Source organism: Macaca nemestrina, chromosome 14 (assembly GCF_043159975.1).
Source record: "Macaca nemestrina isolate mMacNem1 chromosome 14, mMacNem.hap1, whole genome shotgun sequence".
NCBI lineage: Eukaryota > Metazoa > Chordata > Mammalia > Primates > Cercopithecidae > Macaca > Macaca nemestrina.
Window position 1 is genome coordinate 83,152,475 of NC_092138.1, and position 24,045 is coordinate 83,176,519.

General features: G+C 40.1%; 1 protein-coding gene and 1 pseudogene across 3 annotated transcripts in view; both read left to right on the forward strand.

The window, feature by feature from the left end:
• LOC105481082 (hydroxysteroid dehydrogenase like 2) overlaps window positions 1–22,020 on the forward strand; it is an 82,964-nt gene extending 60,944 nt beyond the window's left edge. The window contains exons 9-11 of one of the 3 annotated variants that reach the window (XM_071078181.1): window positions 3,764–3,913; window positions 9,193–9,321; window positions 20,050–22,020. In XM_071078181.1, the coding sequence (XP_070934282.1) occupies window positions 3,764–3,913; window positions 9,193–9,321; window positions 20,050–20,162 (392 nt within the window). In that variant the 3' untranslated portion in view covers window positions 20,163–22,020. Of the gene's footprint in view, window positions 1–3,763; window positions 3,914–9,192; window positions 9,322–9,497; window positions 15,894–20,049 lie in introns of those variants that run through there. The other 2 variants (XM_071078182.1, XM_071078183.1) reach the window with 2 other exon arrangements.
• On the forward strand, window positions 4,338–8,225 carry LOC139358271 (large ribosomal subunit protein eL38 pseudogene; annotated as a pseudogene).
• Window positions 22,021–24,045: the final 2,025 nt, after the last annotated feature.

Consider the following 24,045-nt stretch of genomic DNA (forward strand, 5'->3'; position numbering starts at 1 on the left):
AAAAAAAAAAAAAAAAGTATAGAACAGCTCAAAGAAAAAAATTTAAAGTACCTGTAATCCAATTATAAGTACATTTATATTTTGGCTTATTTCCTTTCAACCACTGTTTTTTTTTTTTTTTTTTTTTTGCACATATAACTTAAAATGTATACCCAGAAATAAATATTTTACCAGTAGGTTCATAGTGTGTTTTTTTTTTTTTTGAAAGAAGCTTTATTTATATTATGTTTAATTGCATAGATTCTCATTTAATTTAACATTACTTAATTATTGTGAATGTTCTCCATGTCTTCAAAAACAACTTTTTGAGGCTGGGTGCAGTAGCTCATGTCTGTAATCCCAGTCATGGGTGGCTGAAGCGGGTGGATCACTTGAGTCTAGGAGTTCGAGACCAGCCTGGCCAACATGGTGAAACCCTATCTCTATAAAAAATACAAAAAATTAGCTGGGCATAGTGGCACATGCCTGTGGTCCCAGCTACTCAGGAAGCTTGAACTCAGGAAGTTGAGGCTGTAGTGAACCTTGATTATACCACTGCACTTCAGCCTGGGTGACAGAGTAAGCCCCTGTCTCAAAAAACAATAAATAAATAAATAGATAAATATTGGAGTTCATAGCTCAATTTTAAAATTGGCTTCTAAATAATAATACCTTATATGAATAGTAATGTGTCCCATTCACTTACACTGGTGTACACTTGGAAAATAACTGGGAAGTGGCCTTGCTCAAATAAGCACTGCAAAGGTTAGAAAGTATTAGGTGTTATTGTTGAAGCATGGGGAATACCTTTTTCAAATTTAACTGGTGAAGATGAACTACTGGCCAATTTTATGTTTTCAAATTGTAGAATAAATATGTACGTGTGTATGTATTTACATATTCAGCCTTATATTGTTTAGTTCAGTATCTATTCAAAAACTATCTTAACTAAAATATTCTTTTTTTTTTTTTTTTTTTTTTTGAGACGGAGTCTCACGCTGTTGCCCAGGCTGGAGTGCAGTGGCGCGATCTCGGCTCACTGCAAGCTCCGCCTCCCGGGTTCCCACCATTCTCCTGCCTCAGCCTCCTGAGTAGCTGGGACTACAGGCGCCCGCCACCGCGCCCGGCTAATTTTTTGTATTTTTAGTAGAGACGGGGTTTCACTGTGGTCTCGATCTCCTGACCTTGTGATCCGCCCGCCTCGGCCTCCCAAAGTGCTGGGATTACAGGCTTGAGCTACCGCGCCCGGCCAACTAAAATATTCTTACATTCTATCCCAGTTCTTAAGTAGAACCCATCACTTCTCGACTTAATTTTATGTATGTATGCATGTATATGCATTTGCATATTGTCTGTCTACCCTAGTCAGTTTTCTTGTATGTCTGTGTCTGGCTTGGTGTCATGGTAAACTGGCCTCACGTAATTAATTAGAAAGTGTTCCCTCCTCTTGCATTTTTTTTTGGAAGAGTTTTGAAGGTTCGGCAGGCATATAAAAATAGATACTGTATGATTGATTCCATTTATTTGACGATAAACATGAGACAAAACTAATATATGGTGTTAGCAATTAGGAGGGGTTGTGGAGTGGGCTTCTGGGATACCTGTAATGTCCTCTTTCTTGACCTAGGTGGTGATGACACGATGTTTTCACTTTCTTACATAAATTTTGGTCTGGATACACCTGATCACTGTTTCTGAATGTATGTTACACATTAATAAAAAGCAGCGCCATGCTAAGGGCAAGGCAGGAGAAGTGGATAGCCCCCAGTGCAGGCAATAAAGGGGTACACTGTAGTAAATTTTAAAACAATAATAAAACAGGCTAAAGAAATTCTTTAAGGCTTTCATCTCTAATATATGTTTGTACTTTAACTTATAAAAGGAGAAGGGTTTTTTTTTTAAATTTGTGGAAACATCATAATGAAAGGCAATGTATATTCAGTATACTTTATGAATTAATAGCTTACTTTGTACTATGGAGTATCTTTATGCTGTCAATTAGATTTCATTTAATAACCTTTGGGGAATTGTATTAGACAAGATGGCTGTGTATAATTTGAGTTGAGAAACAGATTCACCTTCAGCCTAGAGCACAGATTGGCCTTGGAGTTAATTTAATTAATGAATTGTTCTTACCTGTTTCTGGGGGCAACTACTTAGCTGCCCCTATGTGATTCTAGGATGATAAATAAAGGAACAGAGAGGCTGGGCATGGTGGCTCACGTCTGCAATCCCAGCACTTTGGGAGGCCAAGGTGGGCAGATCACCTGAGATCAGGAGTTTGAGACCAACCTGGCCAACATGGTAAAACCCTGTCTCTACTAAAAATTCAAAAGTTAGCCGGGCATGGTGGTGGGCACCTGTAGTCTCAGCTACTTGGGAGGCTGAAGCAGGAGAATCGCTTGAACCGGGAGACGGAGGTTGCAGTGAGCCGAGATCAAGTCACTGCACTCCAGCCTGGGTGACAAAGCGAGATTTTGAGACAAATCTCAAAAATAAATAAATAAATAAATAAATAAATAAATAAATAAATACACAAACCGTGACAGTATTGGGGGGCAGCATCATGATACGGGAGCAAAGCAGTCCTATGAACTGCTGTCTTCTCCCCTGGCTTAACATCATATGTTGTTATAGCCAGTGGGTTAAGTGAATGCAAGTTTTAAAATGTTGCAGGCAACCTTCATTCCCGTGACCTAGTGTTTCCAGAGAAGGCAGCCTGTTAGTCAGGGGGCTAATAGTTTAACCTCCCTTTTCATCTATTGGGAGGATCAATCTGAATAAGGGAGATGGGGAGAACTTGAGGTTGTATGTCAGACCCTTTTGAGCATTCTCTTTTTGAGCAGGCTGTCCTCAGTTTTCTACATGATCTGTACTTAACAGAGCATTTCTAACCTGTGATGGGAGGATGCAGGATCAATCCATGGGTGAAAGGACTATGTGAATAGATTGAATATAGAGGTAGAGTGATTAGAAAGCACACTTGGGTGTTGATTCAAGCTACAGTCTCCAGTATAGCTCCACTAATTCCACAGCTGATATTTTGATTTCCATCTTTGATTCCAGTGTCATTTTGTTCTCATTTGGTTTTAGAACTCAGAGAAATTGACAAAGGAGTGATTGATTATCATCCCTAATACTCCAGTAGTTGTGTTTAGGTCTGTTTATTTTATTTATATTTTTGAGACAGGGTCTCCCTCTGTCACCCAGGCTGGAGTGCAGTGGCGTGATCTCGGCTCACTGCAGCCTCCACCTCCCAGGCTCAAGTGATCCTCTCACCTCAGCCTCCCAAGTAGCTGGGACTACAGACACCAACCACCACGCCCAGCTAATTTTTGTATTGTTTGTAGAGACAGGGTTTCTCCATGTTGCCCAGGCTGGTCTTGAACTCCTGGGCTCAAGTGATCCGCTCGCCTTCGCCTCCCAAAGTGCTGGAATTACACGCATGAGCCACCACGCCCAGCCTTGGCCTCACAAAGTGCTCAGATATAGAAGGTCTGTTTATAATGAATATTTATAGTTTAGTAGTATTTTTAACCTAATCTGAAAGTTAGCCTTTTATTTGGAGAGTACAAACTATTTACATTTATAGTCACAATTGATGTGTGTTTGACTGTTATTCTGTCAATATGATTTATGCTTTTACATGCCACTTAATGCATTTAAAGTCATTTTGGTCAAATAGGTCTAATTGGTGGCAAGTCTGTCCTGCTGATTAATTAATTCTGTGTGTGGTCCTTCACTGCCAAGCATTAAGGTCATTTGCTTGAATAACATCTTATAGGTGCTGTTCCAGAATTCAAAGAAGAGAAACCGCAACCGCAACCAAAACCACGTTCTGGAGCTGTGGAAAAAACATTTAGAATTGTTAAGGATTCTCTCAGTGATGATATTGTTAAAGCCACTCAAGCAATCTATCTGTTTGAACTCTCCGGTAAGGACTGCATCTGGTAATCTGAAGTTTTAATGAAACAAAACGGGGTGTTTCCTTTGGAAGAAAATCAGCCTCCAACAGTGATGCCCCGGATAGTTGGCTGCATTCAAGACCCTTACTCTTGAATATAGACATTCAAGAACAGCACCTATAACTATTAATTTGTTTTTGTTGTTGTCTCTTTGAGATGGAGTCTTTGTCACCCAGGTTGGAGAGCAATGGCATGATCATGGCTCACTTCAGCCTCGACCTACTGGGCTCAAGTGATCCTCCGACTTCAGCCTCCCAATGATTTTTATTTCTAGATTAAGATCAGTGCAGTGCGTACGGACACATGTAAAGTAAATTTTATTACAAATATTCCCAGTGTTATATAACTCTGGCATATTTGAGAGAAAATCCTGCTTAGAAGGGCATATGGATCATGACAGGTAATATGATACAGTAATTTATCAACTATAGGCACCTTGCCACTTTTATCTTTGACATTAACAGGTCAGTCTGAAAGCAGTCAGCTTTTTTTACATTTCTGTTTTTTAAAATTTATTTTTTTTTTTTGAGACGGAGTCTCGCTTTGTTGCCCAGGCTGGAGTGCAGTGGTGTGATCTGGGCTCACTGCAACCTCTGCCTCCTGGGTTCAAGCGATTCTCCTGCTTCTCAGCCTTCCAAGTAGCTGGGATTAAAGGCACCCACCATCACACATGGCTATTTTTTTGTATTTTTAGTAGAGGTGGGGTTTTGCCATGTTGCCCAGGCTGGTCTCAAACTCCTAGCCTCAAGCGATCCTCCTGCCTCAGCCTCCTCCCAAAGTGCTGAGATTGCACGTGTGAGCCATTGTGCCTGGATGATAGTTAGCTTTTAAAAACCAATTAATATTGTTCTTCTCCATATAAAATTTACCCATGTTAATAATAGTTTAAGAACTAGCTGCCAGGGATGGTGGCATGCAGCTGTAATTGCAGCTACTCAGGAGGCTGAGGCTGGAGGATCACTTGAGCCCAAGAGTTCAAGACTGTAGTACACTGTGATCGCATCTGAGAATAATCACTGCACTCCAGCCTGGACCACACAGTGAGATGCATCTCAAACAAATAAAAGAAAGAAACAGATAAAATTTATGTTACAAAAAAGCTACCTCAGCCCCATTATACACAAACGTTTTTATTCTTCGTCCTCTCTGCTTTATCTTAATCCATCCTGCCTTCCTGTTCTTACTTCCTTGCCATCCTTGGGATCCATCATCCATGGCTTTAGTCACTCTCTTGCTTGTGTCCTAAACTTGCTGGACCCTTTGTGCTTGTGCCATCACCTGACAAAGGACTAGTCCTGGCTGAATCAAACTCTCTGGCTGCTCCACAGTTGCATCCAGGCTGCTAAGTTTTGAGGGAGGAAAGGAAAAAAAAATCACACCGCCTGGGTGGATCTGTACCAGCAGAAATTGACTATTGCTCCACTTCAGCTGAGGTTTAAGCAACACTTCAGAATTCCGTATTTTCATGGTCAGTTTACTGCTGCATTTTCCACAGTGACTATTTTAAACTTTCTCAGTGTTCCTGAAATCTCCCATATTTCCCCTCACCTCTTCCCTGCCAGTGTCAGCAGATAATTCCACTTGCTCTTTGACAGAGGTAGTAGAAGACTGCAGACATAAATTCCTTCAGCTTCCTGCCATCAGATATCAAATCAACCATGATAGGCATCATCCTCGCCTCCTTCCCTCTTAGTAGAATGGAGCTCAGCTCTCCATCAGTGCATCTCAAGCTCTAATGTCTATACCAAGTACCTGGGATCTTCCTAAAATGCAAAATAATGATTCAGTAGGTCTGGAGTGGAGTCTGAGATTCTGCATTTCTGACAGGTAATGACAGTATTGCAGTCCATGGATCATACTTGGAAGCAAAGTTCTAGATCCCATTTTCCCTGGCCTTCTCAAGAATTTTGTGCTGTTAATTGTACCTTGTCCTCAATCTGTTCATCTTGCAGCCTCCTTCCCAGTGGTATTTTAATGTTCTCAATTCTTTTCTAACTTTAAAACGGAACCCAATGACAATAACAAACCACGCACCCCATCTTTTTTCTCCTTTTCAGAGCCAGACTGATGTTCATCTACAACTTACTCCCCTGAACACACCCTGCTGATACCATTTGTTTCCATTTCACAGAATTGGTTTTCACCAAGGTCCTTGATGACTTCCATGTCACCAGTGGGCATGTGTCATTCCTCCCTTGTGACCACACTGCAGCATTTGATATTGCTGACCACACTTTCCTTGTGGAAATGCTCCTTCCCCGGTCCTTCATTGTAACCTCCTTGCCTTCCTTCCCTGCCTGTGATCATAGCTTGTCAGTCTCCCTTGCTGGCTGCTTCTCCTCTGTCCTTCCCTTAAGCAGTGTTCTTCACGTCACTGTCTCAGCACTCTTGACACTCTACTTCTGACACTTTCTCTAGGAAACCCCAACCATTCACGTGGCTTCAGTGACCATATGAACCGATTGATTATGCGTCCCTGTTTCTAGCTTAGCCAGACTTCATCTGACATTTTTAGTTAACTATCACAAAGATGTCTCAGCCTGAAAATGTCCAAAACAACCATTCCCAGGACCTGCCTTTGCAACCACCCATTAAATCTGCTGAGCGTCTGGCTTACTGTGTCTCTTGGGCACTGTCAATCCACACCCTCTCTCTGCATGCTTCCTTGCCATGCCTCGAAAAATTAAGGAAATTCCTGGGTGGCTCATGCCTATTATCCCAGCACTTCGGGAGGCTGAGGTGGGCAGATCACCAGAGGTCAAGACCAGCTTGGCCGGCATGGCAAAACCTCATCTCTACTAAAAAATATAAAAATTAGCCGGGCTTGGTGGTGTGCGCCTGTAGTCCCAGCTACTTGGGAGGAGGCTGAGGCAGGAGAATTGCTTGAACCCTGGAGACGGAGGTTGCAGTGAGCCCAGATTGCATCACTGCACTCCAGCCTGGGCAACAGAGCGAGACTCTGACTCAAAAAACGAAAGAAAGGAAAAAGAAAAATGGAGGAAATCAAGCACTTTCTGCTCAGATCCAGGCAAGTGGATGCCATATCTGTCAAGATCAAGAAAAATAAAGTTCACAGCAGCAGGATTATACTTTGGTTGTCACAGACAAAGAGAAGGCAGAGAAACTGAAGCAGTCCCTGCCCCCTGGTTTGACAGTGAAGGAGCTGAGATGAACCAGACATACTGGTTTGAGCTGTATTACATTTTAAACGATGCCTGTAATCCCAGCACTCTGGGAGGCCGATCACTTGAGCTCAGGAGTTTGAGACCAGGCTGGGTAACATAGTGAGACCCTGTCTCTACAAAAAAAAAAATAAAAAATTAGCTGGACATGGTGATGTATGCCTGTAGTCCCAGATACTTGGGAGACTGAGACAGGAAGGCTGCTTAAGCCCAGAAGGTCGAGGCTGCAGTGAGCGGTGATCATGCCACTTCCCTCTAGCCTGGGCAACACAGCAAGACCTGTCTTAAAAAATTAAAAATAAAGCAATCTGTTGTTCTTCAGTAGTCTTCTCCCACTTAAAAAACAAATCCACCCAAGCCAAGAACTAGCAGATCATTCCTATGTACCCTCCCCACCTTTTCCTCTTCATATGCAGTTACCTAGTCTTATGGTTCTGCCTTGAAATTCTCTCTCAAATGTACCCACTTTTCTCCATGCCTCTGCCACGCTCCCAGTCCAGGCATGCACCCTCAAGCTCCTGAACTATCCCAACACCATCCTTACTAGTCCTCTCCATTCTTTTGATTTCTCTCCATGTATTATCTACACTGCAGGTAGGGCCATACGCAAACCTTACCATATGACACATCCTGTAGGATGAAGTCATTCAATCTTTTACATGACTGGCTGTGCTCAGACCTAGACTGCCTCACAAGCTCATCCAACACCCATCTACCTTCTAGTGCCACTGTGTTTTTTTCAGTTCCTCACACATGCTGCACTCTTGATTCTGGCTTTTCTGCATATGCTGTTCTCATTGCCTGAAATACTTTCCCTCTACCATGTCCATCCAGCTAATTCTTACTTAACTTTCAAATCTCAGCTTCAACTGAGCTTTCCTGACCCTTTTTGAAAATTTAATTTTGCATCGCAGTAAAAGATACATAAAATTGTAACCACTTCTTTTGTTCTTTTTTTTTCTTTTGAGATGGAGTTTCACTCTTGTTGCCCAAGCTGGAGTGCAATGGCGTGATCTTGGCTTACTGCAACCTCTGCCTCCCGGGTTCAAACGATTTTCTTGCCTCAGCCTCCCAAGTAGCTGGGATTACAGGTGCTCCCCCCCCACACCTGGCTAATTTTTTGTATTGTTAGTAGAAACAGGGTTTCACCATGTTGGCCAGGCTGGTCTCGAACTCCTGACCTCAGGTGATCTGCCCACTTTGGCCTCCCAAAGTGCTAGGATTACAGGTGTGAGTCACCATGCCCAGCCTATTTTAACCACTTCTAAGTGTACAGCTTAGTAGCATTAAATGTATTCACATTGTTTTATAACAGTCATCACCGGCCAGGTGCAGTGGCTCACGCCTGTAATCCCAGCACTTTGGGAGGCTGAGGTAGGCGGATCACCAGGTCAGGAGATCGAGACCATCCTGGCTAACATGGTGAAACCCCGTCTCTACAAAAAATACAAAAAATTAGCTGGGCACAGTGGCAGGCGCCTGTAGTCCCAGCTACTTGGGAGGCTGAGGCAGGAGAATGACGTGAACCCAGGAGGCGGAGCTTGCAGTGAGCCGAGATTGAGCCACTGCACTCCAGCCTGGGTGACAGAGCAAGACTCCGTCTCAAAAAAAGAAAAAAAAGGAAAGAAAACAAAACAAAACAAAAAACAATCATCAACATCTATCTCCAGAACTTTTTCATCATTCCAAGTGAAACTCTATACCCATTCAACAGTAACTCCCATTCCCCCATCCCCCAGTCCCTAGGAACCACTGTTCTACTTTCTGTCTTTATGAGTTTTCTTACTCCGGGTATTTTGACTCTTTAATATGCTCCCACATCACCCTCTACTTCCTCTTTTGTGAGTAGAACCATGTTTTTTTTTTTTTTTTTATTGAAGAGTATTCAGAGCCTAGCAGAGTACCTGGACATGCTTAATAAATATTTGCTGAATTTGACTGATGGAGGTCTGGGGATTTTAACTTGGGAAACAGCATTTTGTAAGATTATTCTAATTGAAGTAATTATTAAATTTAAGAAGAACAGGGCTCCTATAACACTGATTTCCATATGTTTATCTCTCTAGGTGAAGATGGTGGCACGTGGTTTCTTGATCTGAAAAGCAAGGGTGGGAATGTCGGATATGGAGAGCCTTCTGATCAGGCAGATGTGGTGATGAGTATGTCTACTGATGACTTTGTAAAAATGTTTTCAGGTGAGTTTTCCAGTTTATTAGTTTACCTTATTGTTCAGCGAAAATTTAGTTCTGATATTTTGCTTTATCCCTTCCCAAATAATCAAGACTTGTAGATGTTGCCAGCAGTGGACTCTTAGTTTTGGGAAGGCTGTTCTTACTGTTGCCTCTATTGCCACTTCTCCCTCCTCTCACAGGTGGAAGGCAGATGTCAGAATCATTTTCTTCCATTACTGAGAAGCCAGTAATGTTGGGAACAGAGAGATAATTCAAAGGGACTCCTGAGTGGGCTTCAACATATTAGCTGGCCTAAGGTATTATGTTTCCAATAACACCCCAGTCACTGGAGGCACTGAACTCAGTAGCAGCAATTCACTTATCAAGAGTAAGGTCGTGCTTCCATCCTGCCAGCTGTTTGAATAGGAAACACATACCAGCCCTCGGCCATGGCCTAGTAACCCTGCTTTCTGTGGAGTCCCAAACCCAGAGAACCTTCTGTGTGATTTTTCTATTCTGTCCATTTACCTCTAACTGTGCTAGAAAATTAAGGATAATTTTCTCTTTTTTACTCTTAGAAAACTACTCCAAATGATAAGTTAATTAACTCAAATTCTAAAAAACTAGAAGCAGCACTTGAAACTAAGCATAACATTCTGATCTAAAGAGTCTTTCATGGAATGAATTATAAATGTTATTCAGACTTCGTTCTGTTTTAATCTTTCTAAACAGGAACATGGTGTATTCTGTGCCCTCTAAGTCTTTTTTTCCAGTTCTAATTCAGGATGCTAATTGCCTACATTCCATCTGAGCCAATCTGTATACAGTGTACTAATGATCAACATTTCTTCAACTTTTCCCTTTTTTTAAAGTGGTATTAAATGTTCATATGAAAATTAGAAAAGATAGGCCAGGCATGGTGGCTCATGCCTGTAATCCCAACACTTTGGGAGGCCAAGGTGGGAGGATCACTTGCGCCCAGGAGTTTGAGACCAGCCTGGGCAACATGGGGAAACCATGTCTCTACCGAAAATACAAAAATTGGTTGGGTGTGCTGGTGCGCACCTGTAGTCCCCAGCTACTCCAGTGGTTAAGGTAGGAGGATTGCCTGAGCCCAGGAGGTGGAGGCTGCAGTAAGTTGAGATAAGACCACTGCACTCCAGCCTGGGCGGCAGAATGAGACCCTGTCTCAAAAAAAGAGAAAGTATACCTAAGAAAAAAGAAAATAAAATTATTTTTACCATACCACTGAAAGATGACCATAATATACATATGTATGATGCTAAACCATAACCAAACCAAAATATGGTTTAGCATCTATATATGTATGTTATGCTCATCTTATTATGGTTTGCATAATTTGGTTTAGCATCATACATATGTATATTTGTGTGTGTGAGTGTATATAAATATACATGTGTGCTTATAAAAACAGGATCATACCATTACTGCTGTTGGGCAATCTTTTTCACTTAATACACTATAACATCTTTTCAATGTTTATCAGTGGTTTTCCCTTTAAGGATTTTTTTTTTTTTTTTTGAGATGTAGTTTAGCTCTTGTTGCCCAGGCTGGAGTGCAATGGTGCAACCTTGGCTCACTGAAACCTCTGCCTCCAGGTTCAAGTGATTCTTCTGCCTCAGCCTCCAGAGTTGCTGGGATTACAGGTGCCCACCACCATGCCTGGCTAATTTTTTGTATTTTTAGTAAAGACAGGGTTTCACCATGTTGGCCAGGCTGGTCTCGAATTCCTGACCTCAGGTGATCCACCCACCTTGGCCTCCCCAAGTGCTGGCATTACAAGCGTGAGCCACCATGCCTGGCCCCTTTAATGATTTTTAATAGTTTAGTGTTTCAACAACTATCTCTCCATAGAGCTTAAACACAGTTCTTTGGACACATTTAATAAATGCTCAATGAATTGGTGAACTGGTTTCTTATAAGTATTGAACATGAAGACCATTTAAAATAAAAATTTATTGTCAACTTCTAAATGGAAATAACAGTAATTATGTATGATTTATTTATTATATGATTGCTATAGGTTAAGCAATACTCCCAACAGTCCTTTCCAATAAAATATGTTCTCCATTTTATACCAGTAAGTACTGAGGCTTTGATAAATAATAAGCCCAAGGTCAGCTGATGAATGAGAAAATAGAGCTAGGATTTGAATCCAAGCTAACTCCAAAGCTTATGCTACTCTGCCCTCCAAAGGTGAAGTAATCAAGTGACTTCTTTCTTTAATTTACATTTCACTTATGTAGCATACACTTGAAATAATAGGCTTTTTATTGGTATCTTTCTTTGAATGTGGTCTTGAGTTCACTGGATGAGGTCAGTCAGTTATATGAATTATTTAAAAAAAACAGTTATTCTTATCAAGTATATTTTATAGGTATGGTTTAGATTGGGAGCAAGTGAGTTTGCTTGTGCTTCTTATGTCCTTTTATTCTGTTTTTCCCATCTGCTTTCCTCTAAATGGGCACAATTTAGACTTTACATCCTAAGAATTCTCTTTGATGAAACCATAGCCATTTCTATGCCTAGTTTATATAGTGGATACATTATAAACATAAAATTTAGGCCAGGCATGGTGGCTCATGCCTGTAATCCCAGCGCTTTGGGAGGCCAAGGCAGATGCATGCCTTGAGGTCAGGAGTTTGAGACCAGCCTGGCCTACAGGGCGAAACCCTGTCTCTACCAAAAATACAAAAATTAGCCGGGTGTGGTGGCACATGCCTGTAACTCCAGCTCCTTGGGAGGCTGAGGCACAAGAATAGGCTGAACCTTGGAAGCAGAGGTTGCAGTGAGCTGAGATCAAGCCACTGCACTCCAGCCTGGGTGACTGACTGACACTCTGTCTCAAAAAAAAAAAAAAAAAAAAAGCAACTAGTAACCAACTAATCGGAATCTCTCCTTTTGGCCAATAGAGGCCACTATATGGCGGAGCAGTATGATAGAAATAAAGTAAATTGAGCAATATTACTTTACTTGAGGAGGGGTGTGTGTGTGTGTGTGTGTGTGTGTGTGTGTGTGTGTGTGTGTGTGTGTGTATAAAACATTGAGCTTACTAGCTTTTTAAAAAACCTTTTGTTAAAACAGTATTGTTGAGGTCTAATTCACATGCAATAAAATTTACCATCCTAAGTATAAATGATTTTTAATAAATTTATAGTTGCACAGCCATAACTACAGTCCAGTTATGGACTGTATGTTATGAGAACATTTCATCACACCAAAAAATTCTCTCATGTCTCTTTGCAGTCAATCCTATTTCCACTCCCAACCCCCTAGCCAGCCAAATACTAATTTCCTCTCCGTCTCTATAAATTTGCTATTTCTGGACATTTTATATATATGGAATAAAACAGTGTATAGTCTTTTGCATCTAGGTCCTTTTACTTAGCATAGGCTTTTGATATTCATTCATATATATGTTGTAGCTGGTATCAATAGTTCGGTTCCTTTTTATTGCTGAATAGTATTCCATTGTATGGATATACCACATGTTTATTCACTCTCCAGCTGATGGACACTTGGATTGTTTCAAGTTTTTGGCTATTATGAATATTGCTGCTATGAACATTCTCATACATGTATCAGTATGGATATTTGTTTTCATTTTTCTTGGGTAGATTTTTAAGAATGGAATTGCTAGGTCTTATGGTAAGTTGACATTTAACTTTTTTTTTTTTTTCACTTAAAATAAAATAGAGATAGGGTCTCGCTTTGTTGCCCAGGCTGGTCTTGAACTTTTGGGCTAAAGCAATCCTCCCACCTCAGCTTTCCAAAGTCCTGGGATTACAGGTGAGAACCACTGTAAGCCAATATTTAACTTTTTAAGAACCTACCAAACTATTTGCTACAGTGCCTATACCATTTTTATAGTCCCATCAGCAGTGTATTAAGGTTTCATTTTCTCTACCTACTCACCAACACTTGTTGTCTTTTAAAAACATTTTTTTTAACTGCTCCTTGCAGAGCAGGGTCAACTCATAGGCAGTACACCCAGAGTTGGCTTGTTGTCTTTTTTATTATAGCCATTCTAGTAGGCGTGTAGTGGTATCTCATATGTTTGTTTATGTGTTTGTTTGTTTTTTGAGACAGAGTCTTGCTCTGTCTCCCAGGCTGGAGTGCAGTGGCATGATCTTAGCTCGCTGCAACCTCCACCTCCTGGGTTCAAGCAATTCTCATGCCTCAGCCTCCCAAGAAGCTGGGATTACAGGCATGCACTACCACACCTAGGTAATTTTTGTATTTTTACTAGAGATGGGGTTTCACCATGTTGGCCAGGCTGCTCTCAAACTCCTGGCCTCAAGTGATCCACCCACCTCAGCCTCCCAAAGCGATGGGATTATAGGCACGAGCCACCGTGCCTAGTGTTGTTTTAATTTGCATTTTCTTACTGATAATGATGTTAAACATATTTTCATGTGTTTAATAGCTATTTATATTGGGTGAATTGTCTATTCAGTCTTTGCTCATTTTAAAATTGAGTTGTCAGCCAGGCATGGTGGCTCATGCCTATAATTTCAACACTTTGGGGGGCCAAAGAAAGAGGATACTTGAGGCCAGGAGTATGAGACCAGCCTGAATAACATAGTGAGACCCTGCTTCTAAACACACACACACACAAAATAAAGTAAAATTGAGTCATCTTTTTAATATTGAGTTCTAAGATTCTTTATAAATTCTGGATGCATGTTCTTTATTGGATATGTGATTTGCAAATATTTTCTCCCAGTATGTGGCTTCTCTTTCCATTTTCTTAATAGTATATTTGTATTACAAAAGTTTTTTGTTTTGATCAAGTTTAATCTATGATTTTTTCCTCTTATGGTTCATGCTTTTCCCACTAAATATTTTATTCTTTTTTACTATTGTGAATGAAATTATTGTTGTTAGTTTATTCCAAATTGCCTGTTTCTGGTATATAGACCTATACTTAATTTTTGTGTTTTGATTTTGTATCATTTGAATTAATTAGTGAAGCCATTTTGTAGCTGGGATTTTTTTGTAGGAATATTTTAAATTAACAATTCAATTTCTTGTTGTATGTCAATAGCTTTTTAAAAACCGCTTTATTGAGATATAATTCATATACCATACAGTTCACCCATTTAAAGTGTATTTTATTTTTTGAGACAGAGTCTCACTGTGTCAGCCCAGCTGGAGTGCAGTGGCGCAATCTTGGCTCACTGCAACATCTGCCTCCTGGGTTCAAGCAATTCTCCTGCCTCAGTCTCCCAGGTAGCTGAGATTACAGGAGCCCACTACCATGCCTGGCTAATTTTTGTATTTTTAGTAGAGACAGAATTTCACCATGTTGGCCAGACTGGTCTCGAACTCCTGACCTCAGGCAATCTGCCTGCCTCGGCCTGCCAAAGTGCTGGGATTACAGGCGTGAGCCACCGCGCCTGGCCGCAATCGGCCGCAATTAGTCATTTTAAAGTGTATAGTTCAGTGACATTTAACATTCACAATGCTGTGCAACCACCACTTCTCCCTGGTTTCAAAATTTTTTCATCACTGCAGAAGAATACCTGTACCATATGTAAGTAAGCACTTCTCATTCTCACCTCCCCTGGCAACCACTAATCTGCTTTTTCTCTATTGATTTGCATATTCTGAATATTTTAAATAAATGGAATCATACAATATGTGATTTTTTGCATCTGACTTATTTTACTTAGTATAATGTTTTTGAGGTTCATCCAAGCTGTAGCATGTATCAGTACCTCATTTCTTTTTATGGCTGAATATTATTCCATTATATGGATTTGCCACAATTCATTTACCCATTCATCTTCTGATGGACAGGTAGGTTATTTCTGCTGTCTGGCTATTATGAATAATGCTTCAATAAACATTCATATACAAGTTTCTGTGTGGATATATGTTTTCCTTTCTCTTGGCTATCTACATGGGAGTAGAATTTCTAGGTCATAACATATGTTTAACTTCTCAAAGAATTGCCAAAAGGTGTTTCATAGTGGCTACATCATTTACATTCCCACGACCAATGTACAAGGATTTCTATTTTTCCATATCCTAGCCCTTACCAACACTTCTTTTCTGGGTTTTTAAAATTATTTTGTTTTTTCATTATTGCCACCCTAGTGGATGTGAAATGGCTTCTTGTTGTTTTGATCTGCATTTCTCTAATGACAAATGATACACATTTTTTCATGTGCTTATGGATCAGAGGTATTTCCTTGGAGAAATCTCCATTCAAGTCCTTTGCCATTTCAAAATTTGGTTATTTGTCTTTTATTATTCAGTTTTAAGAAATTATGGCCAGGCGCAGTGGCTCACACCTGTAATCCTAGCAGTTTGGGAGGCCGAGGAGGGCAGATCACTTGAGGTCAGGAGTTCGAGACCAGCCTGGCCAACATGGTGAAACCCTGTCTCTACTAAAAATACAAAAATTAGCCAGGTATGGTGGCAGGCGCCTGTAATCCCATCTACTTAGGAAACTGAGGCAGGAGAAACGCTTTAACCCAGGAAGCGGAGGTTGCAGTGAGCCAAGATCATGCCACTGTACTCTAGTCTGGGTGACAGAGAGACACTGTATCCAAAAAAAAAAAAAGAAAGAAACTCTTCATATATTTTCAGTTACGTTTCATCAGATACATGATTTACAAATGCTTTTTCACATTTTTTGTGGGTTGTCTTTCACTTTCTTGATGATATATTTTGAAGCACATATGTTTTTAGTTTTAACGTTCAACCTATGTTTTTTGGTTTTTACTTCCAGTGTCATATCTAAGAATCATTTGCCAAATCAAGGTTAGGAAGCTTTATCCCTATATTTTCTTCTAAGAGTTTTGAGTTTTACCTCTTACATTTAGGTTTATGATTCATTTTAAGTTAATTTTTGTGGATAGCAGGAGAGTCCAACTTCATTCTTTTGTATGTGGATATCCAGTTATCCCAGCACCATTTGTGGAATAGACTGTTTTTTCCTGTGTTAAATGGTCTTGGCACCCTTGTTGAAGGAAGATCAGTTGACTATAGACACATGGGTTTAAACCCATAGATGTACAGGTACAGTTAATTACAGAATTACCAAATGACAATTTCTAGTTGTAAATCTATACTCAAAAGAATTGAAAACAGGCACTCAAACAAATAAATGTACATGCATATTCACAGCAGCGCTATTCACAATAGGCAAAAGACGGAAACAACCCAAATGTCCATTAAGGGATACATGGATAAACAAAGAGTGGTATATACATACAATGAAATAGTAGTCAGCCATAAAAAGGAATGAAGTACTGACACATGCTATACCATGGGACATTATGCTAAATGAAAAAAGCCAGACACCAAAGATCATATACTGTCGAAATCCTTTTATATTAAATATCTAGAATGGGTGCATCCAGAGACACAGAGAGCTGTTGGTGGTTGCCAGAGTCTGGAGGCAGGGGGAACTGCTAATGCTGAATCCCTGAGGGTTTCATTTTGGGATGATGAAAATGGGTTGAAACTAGATAGATACCACATGTGTTGCATGGTGGTACACAACATTGTGGCTGGACTTAAATGCCACTGAATTATTTCTCTTCCTTTTCTTATAAGGGCACTAATCCCATCATTCTGGCTCCATCCTCATGATTTCACCTAAACCAAATTATTTTCCCAATGCCCCACTTCCTGAGACCATCACACCGAGGGCAAGAGCTTCAAGAGATGAAGTTTGTGGGGAATGCCAACATTCAGTCCATGACACTAAGCAGAGTCTTCCTGTACTCTTCCCACAGCTTCCTGATGCAGTTTTCTACATTGTCAAATGTATCAGCTCATGTCAGTCCATTTTTTCCCTGCAGCCCTTTGTCTTCATGTTATAATCCAGACCTGAAGCTCATTAAGCCTGCTACACAGCTGTTGTCCTAGAAATTTAACTCTCTCCTGCACTGAATCTCCTGTTTCCTGGATCCCATGTCTTCTTTCTTCCTTTACATCTTCATTTTGGTGGCACGCATTCTCCAGTAGTTTCATGAGAAAGGATACCTTAGAGAAAATTTTTGTGTGTATCTGAAACCACTATTATTCTACCAACTCTCTTGATTGTTTGGGTAGAGATTTCTGGGTTGCAATTCATTTTCCCTCAGAATTTTGAGGCCATTGCTTTATCATCTTAAGATTATCGTTGAGAATTTGATGTTGTTGTTCTTAATCTTTTCTATCTACCCTTGTCCTTTCTGAAAGTTTTTGAAATCAGAGGCATCTTTCTCTGTGGTGGTCTCATATTTCACAGTGATAAAAGGTAAATGTCTTCTGTCATTTTTTCAGCCCCTTGAAAAGTTCTTACGTTATTTCTTTGATAGTTCTCTCAGTTTTCTCTCTTCTGACTTTCTGGAGAAAAGATCATCTGATTTAATCATGCATTTCTCCTATTGCACATGTATTTGTATAATTCTTTTCACCTTCTAGGAGATCGACTCACCTTCTTTTTCCTTTCTATTGCATTTTAATTTTGTTGAGTAAAATTTTAATTTCTAAGAGCTCATCTTGTTTTCTTCCTCCTCGTCAATCCAACCCATCCCCTGTCTTTCCCTGGTATCGCTGCCTTTCCCCCTTTCCCTTTTTCTCCCCTCTCCTTCCTCTTTATCCCCTCTTCTTTTCATCTCTCCTTCCTGTGCTCCTCCTCTTCCCTCTCTCTCCGCCTGCATCCTGTTCTCCATCCCTTGCTGTATTATTTTCTTTTATCTCTGAGGGCAGAGATTATGGAATTTTTAATTTGTTCTCCATTTACTCTATTTTAGTTATCTTTCGTCTGAGCCTGCATTCTGTTTCCTCCAAGTTGCTCTTATCTATGTTTTGGTTTTGGTTATATTTGATGTCCATTCATCTCTATGGGCAAGGCTTTGCAAAGCTGATTGGAAGATGTGTGTGAGTGGGGTGGGTGGAATGGTAGGCTTCACTGTAGAATAACAGAGCATGATCCAGTTGATTTAGCTGAAGGACACCCAGATGTCTGTGTTTTTTGAGGGGCTGTTCTGTTCCTTCAATAATAAAGATCCTTCAGTATCCTCCATGTAAATAAAAGTTGCCCTTCATTTATTATTTGCTAGTATTGGGATTTAAACATCACATTGTCTTAAAGTAGGACACAGCTCAGTTTATTCATTAAAAGAGTTGGACTTGATCCTTTCTACCTTATAATAACTCTATGAGGCTTTGCTACAACCTCTATTTGGAATCATTTAAAGGCATTTAATAGCTTAATATAATATATATAAAATACATTAACTCATATACTTTCTCTACAAAGAACCTGTGTGGAGCACAGTGGTGGGGAGGGTGGCTACTAATATACCAAACACATTTTGTGCCTTCTAGGAGATCTGTCATCTATATCAATTAGCATAATGTAAGACAAAATCATAAATGAGGCTGGGCCAGATGGCTCACATCTGTAATCCCAGCACTCTGGGAGGCAAGTGGATCACTTGAGACCAGCCTGGGCAACATAGCAAAACCTCATCTCTACAAAATCAGCCCTGCATGGTGTTGCACGCCTGTAGTCCAGCTACTCAGGAGGCTGAGGTAGGAGGTTCGGCTGAACCTGGGAAGTCCAGGCTGCAGTAAGCAACGATCACACCACTGTACTCCAGCCTGGGAGACAGAGTGAGACCCTGTCTCAAAATAAAAAGAAAAGGAAAAAAAAAGTCATAAATGAAAGGCAGACATATCTGGCTTTGAATTGCAGCACTGCCTCATACAAGCTGTGTGACCTTGGGCAAGTCAAAATCTTTTTGAGTCTGTTTCCTCATTAATTCCACTATGTGACAGACCCCGTACTGACACTGGAATAAGAGTAGCAGATAACAAATGTACTTCTCTCCATGGAGCTCATATTTATTACATGTTGTTACTAGCTACAATTCTATTTTAATGCTCACATTTTTTATACCCTGGCATTTCTGTGGTTAAAGTAATGCTAACACATATTTTGTGTCCATACACTATACTTTTAATGATCATTTCTTAAGAATATTTTGTTCATTTACACTCTTTGGTTTTTTTAACTTAAACTTGAAATGTTAAAAGTTTAATGAACTATCATAAGTTGGAAAATTTATTTTATTTTATTTTTTTTTTTTTTTGTTTTTTTTTTTTGAGACAGAGTCTCGCTTAGTCGCCCAGGCTGGAGTGCAGTGGCGCGATCTCGGCTCACTGCAAGCTCTGCCTCCCGGGTTCACGCCATTCTCCTGCCTCAGCCTCCTGAGTAGCTGGGACTACAGGCGCCCGCCGCCTCGCCCGGCTAATTTTTTGCATTTTTAGTAGAGACGGGGTTTCACCGTGTTAGCCAGGATGGTCTCGATCTCCTGACCTCGTGATCCGCCTGCCTCGGCCTCCCAAAGTGCTGGGATTACAGGCTTGAGCCACCGCGCCCGGCCATAAGTTGGAAAATTAACTAAAATAGACAGTATTTGTTTAGCAGAATTCATTAGAGGGCCGTGTATCCTTTAGTGTATAAAAATCTTTTTAGTGTAAAAACATTTGCTCTAATCTTTTGCTGATTGTGGTTTTTATGCTAGCTTTTATAGGATATTGTTAACATTTAAGTCTAGGAATTGGGATTCCCAAGATACTGATATAAAATGCTGTAACAGAAATTTCTGTGCTTCTGAGGTTTATAGAACTCGAGATTCTTTTAGAATGAGTGTTCTTAAAGCAGTATATCCCTAAGGGCATTCATGGTTGCTTTTCTCTCTTCTCCTTTTCTCATTTTAGGGAAACTAAAACCAACAATGGCATTCATGTCAGGAAAATTGAAGATTAAAGGTAACATGGCCCTAGCAATCAAATTGGAGAAGCTAATGAATCAGATGAATGCCAGACTGTGAAGGAAAAGATAAAAAAAAAAAAAAAAAAAATCGACTGCTATGCTCAAAAAGTAAAAAAAGCTCAACAGTTAAAATCTAATGTTTGTTTTCTTCCCTGTTGTGTTATAAGGATATGCACGTTTGTTCTGGAAAAAATAGAATTTGTCTCTAAAAGACCTGAAATTGTAATTAAAACAGCAAGCTAATCAAACATAAGCTTCATTAAGTGGGATTCTAAGACAGTATGTGTTTTTATATTTCAAGGGTTTAACCCTTTGAGCCTTACATCTCACTCACTGTCTTTCTCCAAGAAAAGTATTTTGGGCAGCCAGTCAGATCAAGCAGTAAAATTAGCTCTTTGTCATGTAAAATGAAGCTAGTCTGTTTTAAAATTTTTAGTTTTGGATTGTATACTAATGAAAATTTTAATGATGTATTTGATTTTTATATACTTATTTTAAAGAAAATCGTATATAGTGCATTTAACAAAAATCACAAAAAACGAATTAACTACTACTGGTGAGGACTAAATGAAACAATTCATTTTTCATTTTGATAACTAGCTTTCCAGGTAGACTTAGCCATAGGAAAATATTACTAATGTAATTTAACAAATTGCAGTATGTATTCCATGTAAAAATATGTTTAAATTGTCCTAAAACAAAATAATTTTCTCCCTAGGAGTATGCATTTGGCTACCATGTTTTGAAACAGGAACCTTAGGATAGGGCATTGGTATGGGCTGAATTGTGTAACCCCCAATTCCTTCGTTGAAGTCCTACCTCCCATTTCTATTTGGAGATGAGGTCTTTAAAGAGGTGACTGAGTTCAAAGGAGGCTGTTAGTCTAATCCAACACGGTGTCCTTGGACATAAGAGATACCAGCGATGCGTGCACAGAACAAGGACCAGGAGAGGACACAGTGAGAAGGCAGCTATCTGCAAGCAAAGAGAGGCCTCAGAAGAAACAAAATCACCAGCACCTTGATCTTTGACTTCTAATCTCCAGAATAGTGAGAAATAAATTTCTGTTGTTAAGCCGTCCACTGTGGGAGGCCAAGGCAGGAGGATTGCTTGAGGCCAGGAGTTCAAGGCCAGCCTGGACAACATAGTAAGACCCTATCTCTACCCACCAAATAAGTTAATTTAAAAAGCCACTCAATCTGTGGGGTTTTTTTTATGGCAGCCCTCGCAAGCTGATACAGTGGTTTGAGAGGCTGGGAGGGTTGAGGGGAAGATAAACTTTAAAAAAGCTCTTATCTTTCATTTCAATCAGTTAAAAATACTTGCTCAGCGTAACAATTTTGCTTCTCATCTTCCACTCTAATATTATTGTGCCATTAAGCAATTTAGCTAATCCTGACATTTCTTAGAATCATAATGTCAGGAGCATTTAATCTGTATTTTACAAGTTAGGAAGCAGAGGATCAGAGATGGGAAAGGAGTAGCCCAAGGCCAAAATTAACAAGCCCTATCTAACAAAAACTTTCCAATACATTTATGTTGAATGGAACTCCAAGATCTCACCTCTCCATCCAGGAATGGAGTACGTGTAATCAAAGTGAACTTAAAAATAGGACAGTTTCAACAAGTCCAGAGATTCACTGCAACTGATCAAAGGGAGTCCAGTCAACATGAGCCAGCGTGATGATGACGAGGAAGCCCCCTCTGCTTTAATCCACACAAGGAACGTAACCTGAAGTAACCTGATGTTAACCAATCTGCTACTTCTACTATGCTGTTTCCTTGTTCCTGCTAGTGCTGCCTGACAAATGCAGACCGTTCCGTCACACCTGGTGGAGCTTCTGTTTATTTTGTAGGCTGGATGCTACCCGGTTCATGAATCGCTAATAAAAGCCAATTAGATCTTTACAATTTAATTTGTTGAGATTTTATTCTTTGACATTCTTTAAGGTTTGGGAAAATGAGAAGTAGAAAATACCGTGAGGCAGCAATCTCTGGGTTCTGGTCATTAAAACATGAATTTGCTAATTATACCCATTCCAACAGGGGGATTGAGTCAAGGGACCTTGCCCTTTTCTTGACTGACCTGCTTGATTATTGCCCTAAGTGATTGTTAGTTAGGTTGCCCATCGGAATCTCTGTCTTCTGGCTTTAAAATTTTTTCCAAATTGGAGTAAATTGAGCTGACTGGTTTTGAGCTTGTAATGTTAGGGGACCAGCAATGAGTTCCTCTGATCCATCCAATCATTAGATTACACCTTTGTTTTAAACCCATCACAGTCTACTATTCATCCCTTTTTTAAATAACCATTTAAAAATTTTCTCTCCTGAATTGCATTTTGAAAGGGATGGTTCCTAGGTAACACAAGGTAGAAAATTTACATCTCAAAGGCAAAGAACTTACATTTCAGGCCCAAATATTGTTATTTGCCAAGACAGAAAGGTGATGCTAAGAAGCCCAGTTAAGACAAAATGGTCGAAGGTGAGGTTTATTTGGACTAATGCTCTCACCTATTGTAAGAATTTCTACTGATTTTCCTTTATAGATACACATTTTTACAAAGAGTTTCAAAATAACTGGCCAAATACCAGAAATGCAAATTTTGGAGACTGATTTAATTCAATAGGTGGTCTTTTCAACTTAGCTTCTGTTTCTTAACTAGATTACTGAGTTCAGGGCAGAGCCCATTAGCAAATAGAGCAGACAAAGGGTTTCCTATTTCTGGACGCAGATGGATAGTTCTGAAAAAGCAGCAAACCTGCTTTACCCACGGGCCTAATTTTTATAAATATTACCTAGCATTCTTTTTGCCTTTGGAGTAAAATAGTAACTAAGTGAAAAGGTTGGCAGATTCAATCTTCTTATAAACTAGTTGCTAAAGCTTTTCATTTGCCTTCTACATGGGATCTTTTAAAGAGGCAAACATTTTTGAAATCTTTTTAGAAGCTTTTGCACATCAGTAGGTATCCCTGGGAGGGCCTGATTCAGAAGCCCTCATTTTTAAACTCAATTCTTAGATGAACAAACAGTCTTATTCATCTGGAATGTTCCACATAATGGTCATCATAATTCTCATTTATCTTTAATAAGATTTCACCATTTTTGTAAGTATTTGCAGCTTCTAGGCCCTAATACATGTAAAAGGCAAACATAGCCAGAAGGTGAAGTACACAGTTCTTTAAAAATTTAAGGGCCGGGCGCAGTGGCTCCCGCCTGTAATCCCAGCACTTTGGGAGGCCGAGACGGGCGGATCACAAGGTCAGGAGATCGAGACCATCCTGGCTAACACAGTGACACCCCGTCTCTACTAAAAATACAAAAAAAAAAAATTAGCCGGGCGTGGTGGCAGGCGCCTGTAGTCCCAGCTACACAGGAGGCTGAGGCAGGAGAATGGCGTGAACCGGGGGGGCGGAGCTTGCAGTGAGCTGACATCACGCCACTGCACTCCAGCCTGGGCGACAGAGCGAGACTGTCTCAAAAAAAAAAAAAAAAAAAATTTTTAAGGATGCTGTCCAGGCATGGTAGCTCACACCTGTAATCCCAGCACTTTGGGAGGCTGAGGTCAGTGGATCACTTGAGGCCAGCAGTTCGAGACCAGCCTAGCCAACATGGTGAAACCCCATCTCTACTAAAAATACAAAAATTAGCCGGGTGTGGCAGTGTGGCCTGTAATCCCAGCTACCCAGGAGGCTGAAGCGTGAGAATTGTTTGAGCCCAGGAGGTGGAGGTTGCATTGAGCCAAGACTGCACCACTGCACTCCAACCTGGATAACAGAGTAAGAATCTGTCTTTAAAAAAAAAAAAAAAAAAAAAAGAATTAAGGATGCCATTTTTAAATTGAATCTTGAGTCTCTCAGAGTCAAGATAAAAGTCTAAGAGTGAAATGCCATGAGGTTGGGTCATTGTGTTTTTTTCCTCTCTCTCTCTTCCCCCCTCCCCT